Raw genomic sequence first — 14,892 nt, 5'->3', positions numbered from 1 at the left:
TCTAAATACAGAACTGTGCTACCAATAGATAAGCCTTATATGTTTTATTTGTCGAAGTGGCCTAAATGAAGTCCTAACTACGTGTATGTAGTGAAGTTCTCTTATTTAAGTCCTAAAAAATTACCCATGGATTCTAGGGATAAAGAGATGTGAAGGTCAATAAATATATTTACAACTAAATATTGGATGCATTTTAACGGGCTTTGAAGTTTTTTGTGAATAATAAAAAGTAGGTAATTCAAATATACTGTATTGCATAGGAGGACCTGTTGTGACTTTTAAATCACATACACAACTAATCCGTGTCGCTCATCAATCGCCTCTCTCCTCTCAATATTAATAGACTTTTATGTCTAAATTTGACGAAACTCAAGTTCTAGGATATATGAATCATAATATTACATAAGTTGTTATAACGTAAAGGGGAAGATAGAGATAAGTTTGTGTAAAACATAACTTGGAATATAATGATCTTTATTAGATCCCAAACTAAACCAATAAGTTCTATTGATATCCACTAAACCTCTAATAAGAAATATCACAAATAATAATATATCGAAATTGAGACATAGATAGAATGTTGAATTTTAGTTTTGAATGTCTAAAATTTTAATTTTGAAGGCCTAATATTTAACATCAATATATATCCTGCTCATGAAGTTCTATACTGACACAAAGTACATAGCATTAATAATATGTATTCAAGTCCACAAACTAATTATGTCTACTATCTATGTCCTATAGGAATGCCGAGAATTTTGTTTGTTTGTTTATTCTATGACGTCATCGATTTGAGGCAAAAGACAAGTAATCAGCCCATTTTTTTACTTGCTGTTCGTCCAACTCTATTATATTCAGCTCCGTATACAAAAGTGGGGATTTATATAATAATATAATAGTACTGACTACTAGTACTGTACATATTTTTTTGTTATAGTACTATTAATTATATATCATATATAATATAAATTTATCAAGGATAAATTCCCTATTCTTTTATTCTCCTTTTATTGAATATTTGCCTGTAATGCCTGTATGAAGATGCTGATTTGAAGGCTAATTTTTCGTCGTCGTAGTCGTCATGGAGCTTCAACGCCTTTTGATCTCGGAGGAGAATGAAGTTCTACCATTTAGTATACACAAATATTCAAGCTCATCCTCAACCTACACTCCAGAAAACATCCTTGATGACAAACCCAAGGATCAGTCCTCTCGATGGTCCTCCAATACCATATCTCCACCTCAATTCCTCATATTAAAACTGGAACGTCCAGCTATTGTTAAATTCATACTCTTTGGAAAATACGAAAAAACTCATGTGTGTAATTTGAAACGCTTCAAAGTCTTCGGCGGAATCAGAGAGGACGATAACTTCATTGAGCTCTTGGACAGGTGGGTGGGCTTCATTAGCTTATATTAATAAGTGTAACCAATCAATAATGAGTCATTCATTTTCACTTACTCCTTCTAGTGGCTTGAAGAATGATTCCATTCCAGAGTCCTTTCCACTTCGATATACGGTGAATCAACATTCCTACCCCTGTCTCTTCATAAAGATTGTACCAATCCAGTCATGGGGACCCATTTTTAATTTTTCCATTTGGCACATTTCTTTAATGGGGATTACGAAGCCTGAAATCATACAACCATCTATCTTATGGCAAGAACAAGTAATACACTACACGTTTGAGTCCCTAGTTTAACTAACCCTAGTTTTCAAACCCAATAGTAGTTGTGCATTTAGTTATGATTAATACTAGATATCCACTTGTAAATTTCCTACTCTCATTTCTTTTAAACATTACTTAAAGATGAATAAGACTCTTTAATAAGTAATTTGTTTTACTTAGATCAAAAAATGAAGACAGGTCTTAAAGGGTTAATAGATAGGGACTCGTAATACTCAGGAATGATTAATGAACCCTATGATTTTCTTAGTTTAGGGAAAAGGAGGCAATCCGATTGTGCCTTAAGCATTTTCGACAGCATAATTATATCGAAATATATGAATTACTTCAGAAAAAAACTTTAATTAAATTGGAAAATGAAATTCTGACGAATTTGCATGATATTTTGGTATCGAGTGGTAATTTTGTAATGGCTGAATCCATCATCGATAAAGCAATTCATGGTGAGTTACTATTTTGATTCTTATAATATTTATTTATTTTGTAATGGTGGTGCATGGACAAAGACTATATTGTACTGACTACTGAGTGAGTAATTTGAATCCTTTTTTTATTGGGAAAATACATTTTAAGGTGCGAATTTGTATAGGAATAAATTAAAGTTTATGTATTTCTAATACAATACATACATATATAATATAACAAATACTGCTTCCCACATTAATTATCTAAAATGTGCTCTTTTTTCATAACCAATGTTTCCCTAGGCCGAAAGGGGAAAAATATTTGCGGTACTTCTTTGGTTGTCTCTTCGCGATCATTTTTGCTATTATTACTATCATAATCATTATTATTATCCTTGCGTCTATGTTGTGGAACTCGTGCAGGTGGAGGATTAATTGGATTTTCGAATTGATCATTATTACCATTTGATGCCTTTGAAGGATTGACATACTTTCCAAAGAAGAGTGGGATGTTAAATCTTTTGTCTGTTATGATGAAAATGAAGGGTCTGTCTGCTGACATTCTTATGAGACTAGAAGAGGATCGAGTACCAATAACTATAGCTGTGGCTGCGGAAGCCTCTGTACCTTCTTCATTGACAATAATGCGAGCCTTGTGTTTGATATAGTCTACATGAAGATCCTTATAATTAGTTGAAATGTCGTTTAAATTTGATTTTGACTGGTCAAAGACATCCGTAACTCCCAAGGCTATGAATATTTCTGAAATATCTTCTGATGTCTCGATTTCGAAAGAAGGCATGGTTATATTGACCTTTCTATTGACCATTCGGCGATAGAGGTTATCGAAGAGAGATCCTTGATAATTATTAATTTTTTCGTCCAATATATTCAATGAGTAATCATTAGGATCATTGGGAATAAAAAGAAGCATGGAGAAGTCTTGATTCTCGTATGGAAGGTCAATTATGTCTGCGTTCAATTCTGGATCGTCATATGATACCCAGTAATGCCCAACTTTGTTCATCATTTTTGGATAAAGAACACTCGACTGAGGTGAGAGTCTGAATTGTCCAGGAAGAGTATCAAGGGGATCAAATTGTTCGAGCCAGTCCCCTTTAAAGTAAATGGCGTTTATAATTACAAGGCGAGTTAATTCATCAATGTCTCTTGGAGAGATAATATTTTTAATGTTTCCTCTTGTTGTATTGGAGACAAATTCATTCATCTCTTCAGCGACAGTAGGACCATTAAGAGCAAAATCTCCTTTAATTGCATCTGCTCTATAAAATCTTGCGAGGGCACCTCGGAAATTTTCCTCTAGTTCTACTGATTGATCCACGTATATACGATTAGCAGCCAGTACATAGTTAGGAAGATCTCTTTCATATCCCATCAAGACTAATAGATAATTAAGAAGATACTCTCCATAATGCTCTCGTCTATTGAGCCCCAACAGATTTGAAAGTTGCTCAAAAGTCGATGAGTTCCCTGGACTACCATAAAATAGCATAGAAGCTGCAGCATGGATGCTAAATGGTGAGTAAACGAGATTTTCATCGGGAGAATTCTTTGACAATAAGTAGTATGTTTTTTTAGTAAAAGATTCCAAAGCCCCAGATAAGCGAAAAGTTGTGAGTCGAGCTTGTAGCAAGAGGGTTTCATCATCAGGGAGATTGGGTCTGCCTAGTACAATTACTACTGCACTTAATAGCAATAAAATACTTGTCTTCATTCTTTGAAAAAGCTAAAAACACTGATCTAATAATACTATTAATAACTGATTTTCTTTTTTTTTTCTCGTTATGCTGCGACTTTGAAAACTAGTTTGGAACTATTTGGTTTTTGTATATTTGCACCGATACAAAAATGTGTAAATACCTTAGGTAATAATAATTCTCAGGTATGGGATTATAAGGTTCCTCATTTCTGCATAAAATACTATTAAACGAGCGTTATTTGGAAATCCCATGTTTGCAGGGAATGAAAACAGATAAAAAATACCCACCTTACCAGTAAACATTAAAATCCTTCATATTTTTCAAGAGGAAGTTTGAAATATATTTTTTTAAACCAAAGCTTAATTATATTACATAATAGTAGCATGATTTGAAATGATGTAGTTTACCATAATTAAGTTATAAACATTGTAAACATTATAGTCCCTAGTATATTTGTCATAAAATATGACTTCGTAGTCTCATTTTGTTGCTTTTAAACATTTGGGACTTTTCAAGTTGTTTTTAATTGGGATATCTAATCTTAACTATATCCATCAAGAGACATAACTTTGATATTTATCCATAGTCTTCTTTAATATTATATCTTAGTAGTACTCACAAGGTTTACAGTCTCCTTTGTATGGGGGAAACGAGTTTTAAGTTCTATGACACTAAAGCATTTACTTTTGAACTTATACATTTTATAAAATTATTCTTCTAATATAACGGTTCATTCCTACCGTTATACAATTCAATTATTCCTACTCTTCTTACTATTTATGAAATTATGATTTGTAAATAAATATAATATGTCAGGGGCGACCGCCGGATTATATATATATATATGTTTTTTAGGGGGTTGGGGGGTGCTTGGTTATTTTGAATTTTTTGAAAAAAAATTCAAAAAAAAATCTTGAAGAGCGATAATTTTTCCCAGTCAATGACAAAAATTCTTTCATTGGGGGTGGTATACATCCCTCCAGCCCACCTTCTGCGGACGCCCCTGTATGTACATACCCAAATTATGAACTCAATGAGTCTTTGTTGGATGTGCCTACCTTTTAAACCCATCAGTGATTGTTTAAAGTTCAACACATTCACTCTTATTTTTATTTATAGATGATTTATTCAACCTCTGGATCGACACTCAGCTACCCCATCCTCAGTGGACTCATCTTGCTGTATCAGATAATATTGCATCTAGTCAGTCTTATGGACAGTGTCAGATTGATGAATTCAATCAATTAAGTTCCAAATCCTCTTCATGCACTTTAGGAAGCCCTACTTCTCTATCCCTGATGGAGTCTAACGAGTTAGAAGGGAAACATGAGAATAGGGACAATAATGAAGGGGAATCCTTGGATCAAAACAAGTCTTCTTCGTCTCTTGCATCCCTTCACCAAAGCTTAAAGCAACCACAGCCTCGGGGTGGTCATCAAATGGTCATGGACACCACTCATCAAGTAAATTGTGTTTATTCTATACTTGCATAACTAAGTTATTCAGTTCCTCACTTATTCTTTTTAATTAATATGTATTATCCGTTATTTTAAAGGAGGGAGATTCGACAGTTTTTAAATTGCAAACTTTGCTTATTTACCTCATTCCCTCTACTTAAATATGTTGTTGCTATGTTTCAATCTATTATGTATTCCTTTATAGTGTATCTATCTATTTGGAGGATGGAACGGGCAGCAAAATTTGAGTGACTTCTGGCACATTGATGTATCTTCTCCTAATGAAAGGTGGACTTTGTTGAGTAAAAATACAGAGTTAGATGGGGGTCCATCACCTCGATCTTGTCACAAAATGGTGCTGGATCAAAGTTCAAGGCATATATTTGTTCTTGGAAGATATTTAGAGAGAGAGTTAAGAGACGATGTTGAAAAAATAAAGGCAAGTTACTCTTTAGTATGGACATGTTAATCATTTTGAGGGTTATGCAATCGAGTAATTATATTGGGCATGAAGTAGATTTTTTTTTTTTTTTTGCGTATTCATGTTCAAGAGTGCATGAAATAGTTATTTCTATTGTTAGTAGATACAGAGTCTTTGTTCCATTCTTTTATCCTAATGCTTTATCATAACAAAAGTATGTATCCACCATAATTCAATTTCAGACAAAAATAATTATTATAATTTTGATAGATCAATTATTTTTGCTTTAACATTCTATGTATTCACGATGACTAACATTATGAAAAAGTGATGAATGGCTCTTTCCATATTGGGTTTCGCGCATGTACTCATATGGAACAAGAGCATGTACATGGCTTTATTTATTGTTATATGCAAAGACAACTAAATAAAGTTACCATATCAAAATATTATAAGCATATTTGCTCATTTTAGTTAATTATATTTGATGATCTTCCTATTTATTTTTTATTTGACTATTAACTTTTTTATCCAGGGTGATTTTTACATGTATAATTTGGATACAAAACGTTGGATTCTAATAACAGACGACACTGCAGCAATGGGTGGACCTGGATTATGTTTTGACCATCAAATGGTCATAGATCAAGAAAACAATACAATATACGTTTTTGGAGGACATAGTATTTACTCTTCATCATACTCTCAAGGGTATTCTACTACAATACTCTATATTAATTCAGTGTAACTTTGATGTATATTATTCATTTCAGAAGCTCTGGGGAGCAAGGACATAATTTATCTTCATTATCCGGAGAAAAGCGATACTCTGGACTTTATAGTTACAATATACCAACAAATACATGGAAAAAAATAAGAGACGATAATAATGGAAATTCACATCAACCTGGTACGGGAGAAATTCGATCTCGATCCAATCACTCCATGGTTTTTCATACGGTAACACTTTCTTTTTTAAATAAAGAATCAATGATGTGTGTTTTGATGAATAGGGAACACGGAAACTCTATATCTTCGGTGGTCAGAGGAAAAGAGATGATTATTTAAATGATTTTTTCACTTATGATGTTGATAATGATGAAATTGAAATTATTTCAAGCGGTAATTCAACAGATTCTTCAATCCCAGATGTTGGGCACACCACACGTGCAACTATAGATTGTCAAAGAAACGAAATTCATGTGATGATGGTAAGGATCTTTGTTTTGTTTATATATATACAGGGTTCTCAACAACTCGGATTTTTCGGCCTCTGCTCGGGCAAATTCCTTCATATGTTCAATTTTTAAGCTCCATTCATTATTGTCAATAAATATTAAGGTTGAAATTTAATTTCTGATTAAATTTCTCGTTTCAAAATTTATATCCGAGCAATGTGTAATCTGCGGTCCTCAAAAGCTTTCTATGTTTTCCTTTCTCCTAAAAAACAAGTAAACTATAGTGTTTTCGATTGTCCTTATCCTTAGCAACAGCGTGTTTCACAGGCTTAGTCTAAAATATCGGTGATCAGACTGGATTTTTCAAATAACATTGTTGAGATCCCTGACAACATGTCTTCTTTCCTTAATTACTTCATACTAGGGATTAAATAAAGTGAAAAGTGTTGATAAACAACGTGGGAGTAACTTAAACACCTTACAAGAGTCAAATAAAGTCATAAGCTCCTTTTGGGTGTTTAACATTTCATCTAATACATGGACCTGTTTGTATCGCAATGATAAGGGAGGTGGATCTAATAGTAACGCCCAGAAAGAGCCTCAGCCTCGTTATGCCCACCAAATCGTCTATAATGAAAATTTAAAGGTAATTTATGTCAAAGAAACTGTATTACTCATTGTTAGTTGATCAACTTTTTCTCAAATGCTCGCAGATTCATTATATGTTTGGTGGCAATCCTGGAGGTCGTGAGGGAAATGAAGATAAAATTCGATTTGGGGACTTTTGGAGCTTATATTTTGTTCGACCCTCTAAAAAAGAGGTTTTGAGAATATGTCAACTCATGATCCGTAAGGTTCAATTTTTGGAAATGGCTCTTGATAAGTGTGATCCATTAACAGCTATGTCCTATCTTCAAACGCAATTATCTGCTGTAGTGGATCATGACAATTCCAAAGAAGAACATGAGGTAAATCAATCATCAACCCATATATCAAAAATCATTTTTTCTCCCTTTTAATCCCTAGTTCCAACTATTGGCCTCCTACCTCTTCAAAGGAAGCAAGAGTCAGAAAAACGAATTTGAAGATAATATTCCTGCTAAGTATCATGATATTACGAGGGATCGGCGATCAGATCTTTTTGATGAACTCTCAAAATTCTTCCCTCCAGAAATGACTCAGCCCAAAAGGAATTTGGTTGATCTCATCAGACAAGAATTGGATAATTAATTTTATCATAAATAAAAGAAATTTAAAAAAAACAAACAAACATTTTCTCATCGATGATATCCTCCTGATATTAATTTATAGACTACTATAAAGAAAACATAAACTTTAGAATGCTTATTCTTCTATATTTGTTTTTTATTGCTCAATTCAATGGTTAAAGTCTTCCGATTTACTTGATTTATTGATTATGTTATAATTAGATTCAATTATATAAAATTGGAATTATATAGAATCTATGATAAATATAGATCAAATTTGAATTACTATAAAAATATCAATCAATTTAATAATTATTTACGTAACAATTAATTCATAGACAAAAGTGAGCATAGATTGTGCAATATATACAAAATGTAGTTATACATTAGGGATCAGTTAAATTTTGAACTAAATTGTACTTCTTGAGGCATTGTTACTTGTACACATTTAAGATTCCTTGTCGAATTAAAAAGTAAATTAAATGGAGGGTGAAAATACTCCCATTTTTAATTGAGGTTATGAAATTAAAATACATAATTAAAAAGACAAAATATCTAGGGACATCCTCAGTTATTGCGGAATCCTATACAAAATGGATTATTTAAGTCCCAAATCCTAATCTGGGTAGGGGAAAAAAAGATAACTCATATTTGAGTCGGAAAAAATTGATATTGACTTTTTCTTTTACATAAATTAATGATGCTTTCTAAAAAAAAGGTTCATTATATGAAATAGTATGAATAAAATTTATTAAAAGGGCCGAAATAAGCTAGGCCTTTTCTTAAAAGGAAATATATAATGATACAATAAATATATTTTTTAAATTTCCATCGATAATCATTTAAAAAAAGTTATTAAGAAAGGCCAAAAGATTTTTTCAGGGAAAAAAAGAGAGGTGGGGTAGCGATGGGGGGGGGTCTATTTTATCATATTAGAGGGAAATTTGAAAAAAGTGGGGTTAGCCCCAAAAATTATCAGCACCATTATATAATTACATATATAAATAGTAATTACACTACATACAGGTTATCTCCGCTTATTACAGTCTTTAGGAACAAGAAAAATCTGCGTTAGGTGAAATCTGCGTTGTACGGGGACTTTTTTATTACTACAAAAATTCTTGTTTACCTCAATTATCAATATATCTTTTTTTATAATTTGTTATATTAATATAAAAAACTGTGAAATAAGGGGAATATACTGCACTATATGGAGAGTCAGAATAATACCAAACACCGCGTTATACTGGCAAAAGGGAAAAATAATTTGTCTTAATTTTCGTTAGCTAAAATATGCCGATCATGAGATGTCAGGGGGCGTCCACATGATTATATGTAACTATCTTTTTTTTTTTTTTTTTTTGGGGGAGGGGCTTAGTTGAAAAAAAAATGGGTCATAATTTGATCAAACGACCTATTTCATATTTAGAAAAGAAATCCTTTAAAAGTTTGTTTTTTGCCTAATATTGCATAATTTTTTTTTATTGCAACTTGATAATTTTTCCTTGGTATTGGAGGTAGACACCTTATGCAAGCTATATTGTCTTGTTTAATTCACATTACTCTATTACGATAGAGTACTGTAAATGAATACGAAATGCCTGAAATGTATCATAGAAGTTAATAACATTTACAAGCTTAAAATTAATGCCTCAAAAGTGCTTCTTGTTTCTAATAAATTCAAGTTTGTCTACTGTTCTATACTGTGCTGACATGTAATCTACATTCACAATTATATTTTCAATTCGTACAGTACTATTGATGTTATCTTGGTTGATTTTGTGTCTATGATAAGGTAGAAGTTGTTTAAATAGCTACGTTGATGAACACTCCTTAATAAGCGTTCTCATATTATAAAATAACGGCAAAATCCCAAATTCCATATAAAATGATAAAGCGTGTATGTAACATGATAAAACTGTGGGACTAGTTGTTTTTTATCACATTACTTTAGTTTAAACAATCATCTTGATATTTATAAACTCTTCAGGAAATCCATCGAGGATGTCTTGTACATCTGATAGACGACAGGTATATATGTATCCACGCTCAATATCCTCTGGATTCTTTATATTGTCCAAAATTGGATGTGCTATATGATCAGTACAAAGAATATAATCTTCCAAATTTAAGTCGTCCTCCTTCAAAAGGGATTGTTGACTCCAAAGAAAATGATTCCTTCTTTTTTAGATGAGCTTCCAAGGGCTTTCCAAAAAAGCCTATAGGAAATAAAAAAAGATAGCTGCTTATAGTAAAAAATACAAATGTTACTAATAAAATATGACATTAATGCAGTAAACTTAGTTTATTATATCTCCTATCATACTTGGGAACAGGAATATCTGGACTATTATCCAAATGAAGAAAAATCTGGACGTTTGTGTTATTTTCATTTTTAAGTTCGAGAACTCCGTGTGTTCCAGTGTAAATGACGAGATCTTCTCCCTTTTTTTCAACATAGTTACGAAATTGTTCCTCCAGACTTCTCCAGTTACGAGCGTTGAAGCTCTGCCATTGTGGTGCTGTATTGGTGTAGTGATAAGATGCATCCTATTAATTACAATAGTTTGTATATAGGTAGATATGTTAGATCAAAGCTTTACCTGCCATGAGGAGTATATAAAATCTGCCCTTGGGGATAAATGTCCCCTTGAAAAAAAATTGTTTTTCTCATGTGTTATATAGTTATTTGCCAAATCTTCAGACTCTAAGAGAATTGCCAATGTCTTGCGTTGATTTTCCTGTGCAGACATTATATAAAAACTTGTTTTTAGTATACAAAGCTTGATAAGCATGGAATTAATTTAATTACAAATCTGTATGACGAGTCTACATCGTAGTTAAAGACATAGTCAGGATGAAAACTTGGTTTACTATTGTTTCTGTCTCTTGTATCAATTTCGTTATTTAGGATATTACGAGACCAAATGGTTCGATCTACTTTTCTGTCAAAACATAGACTGTAGAGCATTTTGTATCCACTTGATAACTCGTATCCAACCTCATAATAATTGAAATCTTCTTGAACCCCGCATTTCCCTGAGAAAAAAAAATGAAAGTTATGACTTCAGAATCTCCAAAGGGAGAATAAGACAAAGTTTTCAAGTACCTTTCTTAGTAAATTTTTCAACTGGTTGCTTGTTACATCCAAGTCTTGCAAAATCTACATCCTCTGCCTTCTTTTTTACCATAATAGAAAAAGTGGTACCATTTTTACAACTAAAAGTCTTTATTGAAATTAATTAAACAAATAAAATGTATATTTTACTTTACACAGCTTTAAAAGACTTAGCTTCTTTTCCAAAATTTGGAAAATATCGACTTAGGGAGCATTCCAATTTTATTGCATCGCCGTATGCAAAACTAAAACTTCTATTTTTTTTTGTACCATTGAATAATAGCCAGTTATTATGGACATCTAAATAAAGTGGAGGATATTTTGGGTAGTCCTTTGTTGAGGGATCAATGGTACAACCTTCATCACTCTCTACATCTATATATTTAGATTGAAGGTAATTATAGTTCGGAGTTAATTGAGGTATTAGTTTAATCACAATAAACATATTACCCACGTAAATTCTAAATTCCAACGCAACCATTTTGTATGCATTATGATTGGTTAAAATTAAGTATTGCATCAACCAAATGAAAGAAGTCAAGTTAGATTTTTAAAGTCTTCCTTAGAAATACTTTAGATCTTAAATAATTTATGAAATTAATATGACTTTATTTATTAATTACAGAAGTGAACGAAATTTTACTTTTTCAAAAGCCTTATTAATTCCATATTCAATTTTAGTGGTAATTAAAGAGATTAGTTTTTTCGTTTATAATCCTTTGAATGGATCCCAAACAACCTAGAACATTTTTTTTTTAAATTTGACTTTTTCAAAAAACATTATTTCAAAGTTTTGTCAAAAGCCCAACATCCTGTAATGGCCCTGATTATAATGTAATGATTGCTAATTAAAATTCAGAGAGACACAAAAATGCAACCATGTCAGCCAAAATGGGGCCAGCAAGGTTTTTCTCAATCAGTTTTTTTTTTAATGCCAAATATGCCCCCCGGAATAAATCTTTCATTTTTTATTATAACTTTTTTATTATTAGGGGTGGGGAGGGGGTTATTCCCCCAAAATTATCGCCACCGGTATATAACTACTTATTTAAATATATTTATTTAATACTATCAGAGTGTGCCCGCGTTGGAGGGCTTAATAGAAAGGGGACAGACACAAAGAATGAAGGTAGGTGAAAAGAGACAGAGAGGGGAATGTAGAAAGATACAGAGGGAGATGGGAAGAGGGAAAAAACCAAGAGAAGGAGAGAGATATATAGAAAAAGAAAAGAAAATGAGGGTTTTTTTCGCTCAAAAAAAGGATCTTAATGACTTCGCCAGGCAAATATTATGTCATAGGAACATACTTGATTATTTTATACCTTTATTTGTTAAATTTGAGACTGATTTGTTCGAATAATTTGAATTCCATGAGGGATAACACCAAAAGTATACTTATAAATATACATAAGATTTAATGAATCATTTTGAGAGCTTCAAAAACTTTTAGGGGACTAGTTACATAAAGTTATAGGCTAATCTGTGTATGATGGATCCCACCAACTTCCTTCAACGACCCTGGTTGCAACAATTACAACTCTATATTTAAATGAAATGTACTCCTCAATGTTTATACAGCATGATTTATCAGCGTTTTCATTGACACCATAAATTGAATCATAATTAAAGGAGACGACACCCTTTTGGGAGCTCAAAGTTGATATTTTTACTACATAAATGAACAAATTTTAAGTAAACTTGACTAAACTCCATCAAATGACTTTATGAATAAAAAAATTGTATGGATTACTACTTGATGCCAATGATAAGCACTGATATTTAAATATAGTCCATGTAGTATCTACTGAAAAACTAAACAAAAATTTTTTTTGATCGATGATGGACGAGAAATGTAAAATAGTTACGATAAAAATATTTTATTCTTTCCATTATAATAGTTAACTATTATCTACAACACGGAAATAAGATGATATAACGATGCTTTTTTTTCTTCAAATTTTTGGGTTTTGTATATAATAAAACATGGTAATTGAGCGATTTTTTTTTTGATAGACAGTATGGTTTAAGTCTTTTTATTTGTTTGTTCAATTTTGACATTAAATAGTTCCTTATTTTTCTTAATATTAATGAAAAATGGGTTTTCATTGTTGTAAAACTAGGTTGTTTAGCCCCCAAAATGAACGAAATCAAAATTGTGATGCCACGTAAAAACGCTCTTTTAGATGTATAGTAACTAATAATAATTAATTGTTATGAAATAATGATACTCACATGATGTGTTAACCATACTTAAAAGTAAACAAAATGCTATAAGTACTAAAAAGCACATTTTGGATCAACAATCAAAAGGACCTTTATTCTAAACCTTAGTTTATTTACTACTTATTTATTTAATTTTTCTACGTTGTTGATAATCATTTTGAAATCAAATATTTGCTAGATCACCGGAATAAAAAAAGTTACATTATTTAATGATGAAAATATTTCATAGTAATAAGATAAAATTGATAGTCAAATATTTGATAAATAATAGTTTTAAAACAGTGGCAGGGGTGTCCCCAGGGGGTAGACTATACCCCCCCCCCTAATTAAAGGATTTTTGTTTTTAACTTGAAAATTTAATTTAATTTTTCAATTTTTTTCCCAAAAATATAATTTTTTGTGAGCAGCTGGGGATTTTGTTATATATCATTGCATTATATATTATCATTAATACAACATGAATATCTTGTCAATTTAAAAATTGTCCGAAGAAAAAAAAAAGGTTCTTTTTACAAATTTGACAAGATTTTAGTCATGAGCCTCAAAGTGAAAGGAAAGATTCATTTTAAAATTATATTATTTTATGTCTTAGCGTAGCTATACATTTGTAATTCCATTCTACCCTAGCTGTTTTAGAAAAAACCCCAAAACTTTACAATAAGAATCTGGTCACCCTGAATCTCACTACCACCTCTAAGACATGTGTTACTTCTCATATCTCATCCTCTTTCTGTTTCTACCCTTTAAGGGTCAACACGTATTTGACAGAGTCTCTCGATTCACAATTGGCTATTCTGATGGCAAATCCCCAAATTAAATGCCTGGAGTTAGTGACACAGTTATCACTGACATACACAAGAATTCAGATAGTCTTCTAGACCCATTATGAACCCTATGAAGAGATAAGTGACATTTCTACAAAGTTAGCTGCGATCTCTACCTCTGCCGATCTTTTGGATGAAGGAGCAAGCAAGGAAGGAAACTAAAAAAAAAAATTGGAAGCCCCCGCCATGTGATTAAAATAATGGAAGAATTTCCATGTTTCCTTCATGGAACCCTTTTAATTAACGCAATGCCTTAGAAAAATAAAAAGCTCTTTAAGAACGCTAGAAAGATACTTTTAGTCTCTGCCTTTAAAGAGCCCCTTAAAACATCTATCCTGTAAGAGGAATCAAAAGACTCGGCTCCAAACCATCTTATATTTGGTTCTATTTGGTCCTTCATCAATCAAGATCATGTTGGGCAATATTCGGAATGGCCGAGCTTTGTCTAATGTGATATGGATGGGTTCTAGGTATCAAAAGATTCATTTTGGATGAACAACGTCTAACATGCATTAAAATCCCTTACCCTTCCTTAAGGCCAACACTCTGTACTTGTTACTGTCGATGGAGAGTAACAAGAAATCTCAAGATATTTAATAAGTTTATTCTAAATTTAAATTAGAATCAGTTGATTCATTAATGTTTTTGCC

General features: G+C 31.9%; 3 protein-coding genes across 6 annotated transcripts; 1 reads left to right on the top strand and 2 right to left on the bottom strand.

Moving 5' to 3' along the window:
- The first annotated feature begins 760 nt into the window (after window positions 1-760).
- On the top strand, window positions 761-8,371 carry muskelin (muskelin 1). Of its 3 annotated transcripts, XM_040722871.2 has the most exons (12): window positions 765-872; window positions 1,042-1,392; window positions 1,472-1,670; window positions 1,939-2,131; window positions 4,933-5,276; window positions 5,476-5,709; window positions 6,227-6,402; window positions 6,465-6,651; window positions 6,705-6,902; window positions 7,294-7,515; window positions 7,583-7,837; window positions 7,896-8,371. In XM_040722871.2, the coding sequence occupies exons 2-12, from the start codon at window positions 1,082-1,084 to the stop codon at window positions 8,097-8,099; spliced, it is 2,523 nt and encodes an 840-aa protein (XP_040578805.1). In that variant the 5' UTR covers window positions 765-872; window positions 1,042-1,081; the 3' UTR covers window positions 8,100-8,371. The 3 variants fall into 3 exon arrangements, with proteins under 3 accessions (XP_071748863.1, XP_040578805.1, XP_071748864.1); XM_071892762.1 differs by having other exon boundaries at window positions 761-1,392; XM_071892763.1 differs by having other exon boundaries at window positions 799-1,392; window positions 6,468-6,651.
- LOC121127488 (serine protease inhibitor 42Dd) lies at window positions 2,143-3,962 on the bottom strand. The gene has a single exon (XM_040722873.2). It carries the CDS (start codon window positions 3,825-3,827, stop codon window positions 2,349-2,351), a length of 1,479 nt encoding a protein of 492 aa, XP_040578807.1. The 5' UTR covers window positions 3,828-3,962; the 3' UTR covers window positions 2,143-2,348.
- LOC121127492 (salivary protein Tsal2A) lies at window positions 8,217-13,575 on the bottom strand. Of its 2 annotated transcripts, none has more exons than XM_071892764.1 (7): window positions 13,428-13,575; window positions 11,351-11,570; window positions 11,187-11,296; window positions 10,890-11,116; window positions 10,681-10,818; window positions 10,404-10,627; window positions 8,217-10,319 (listed from the first exon to the last, which is right to left on the bottom strand). In XM_071892764.1, the coding sequence occupies exons 1-7, from the start codon at window positions 13,483-13,485 to the stop codon at window positions 10,178-10,180; spliced, it is 1,119 nt and encodes a 372-aa protein (XP_071748865.1). In that variant the 5' UTR covers window positions 13,486-13,575; the 3' UTR covers window positions 8,217-10,177. The 2 variants fall into 2 exon arrangements, with proteins under 2 accessions (XP_071748865.1, XP_040578810.1); XM_040722876.2 differs by having other exon boundaries at window positions 8,217-10,296.
- Window positions 13,576-14,892: the final 1,317 nt, after the last annotated feature.

This window comes from Lepeophtheirus salmonis, chromosome 13, assembly GCF_016086655.4.
Source record: "Lepeophtheirus salmonis chromosome 13, UVic_Lsal_1.4, whole genome shotgun sequence".
Lineage (NCBI taxonomy): Eukaryota > Metazoa > Arthropoda > Copepoda > Siphonostomatoida > Caligidae > Lepeophtheirus > Lepeophtheirus salmonis.
Note: the sequence above shows the minus strand (reverse complement) of the source record. Positions and strands in the feature narration are given on the sequence as shown.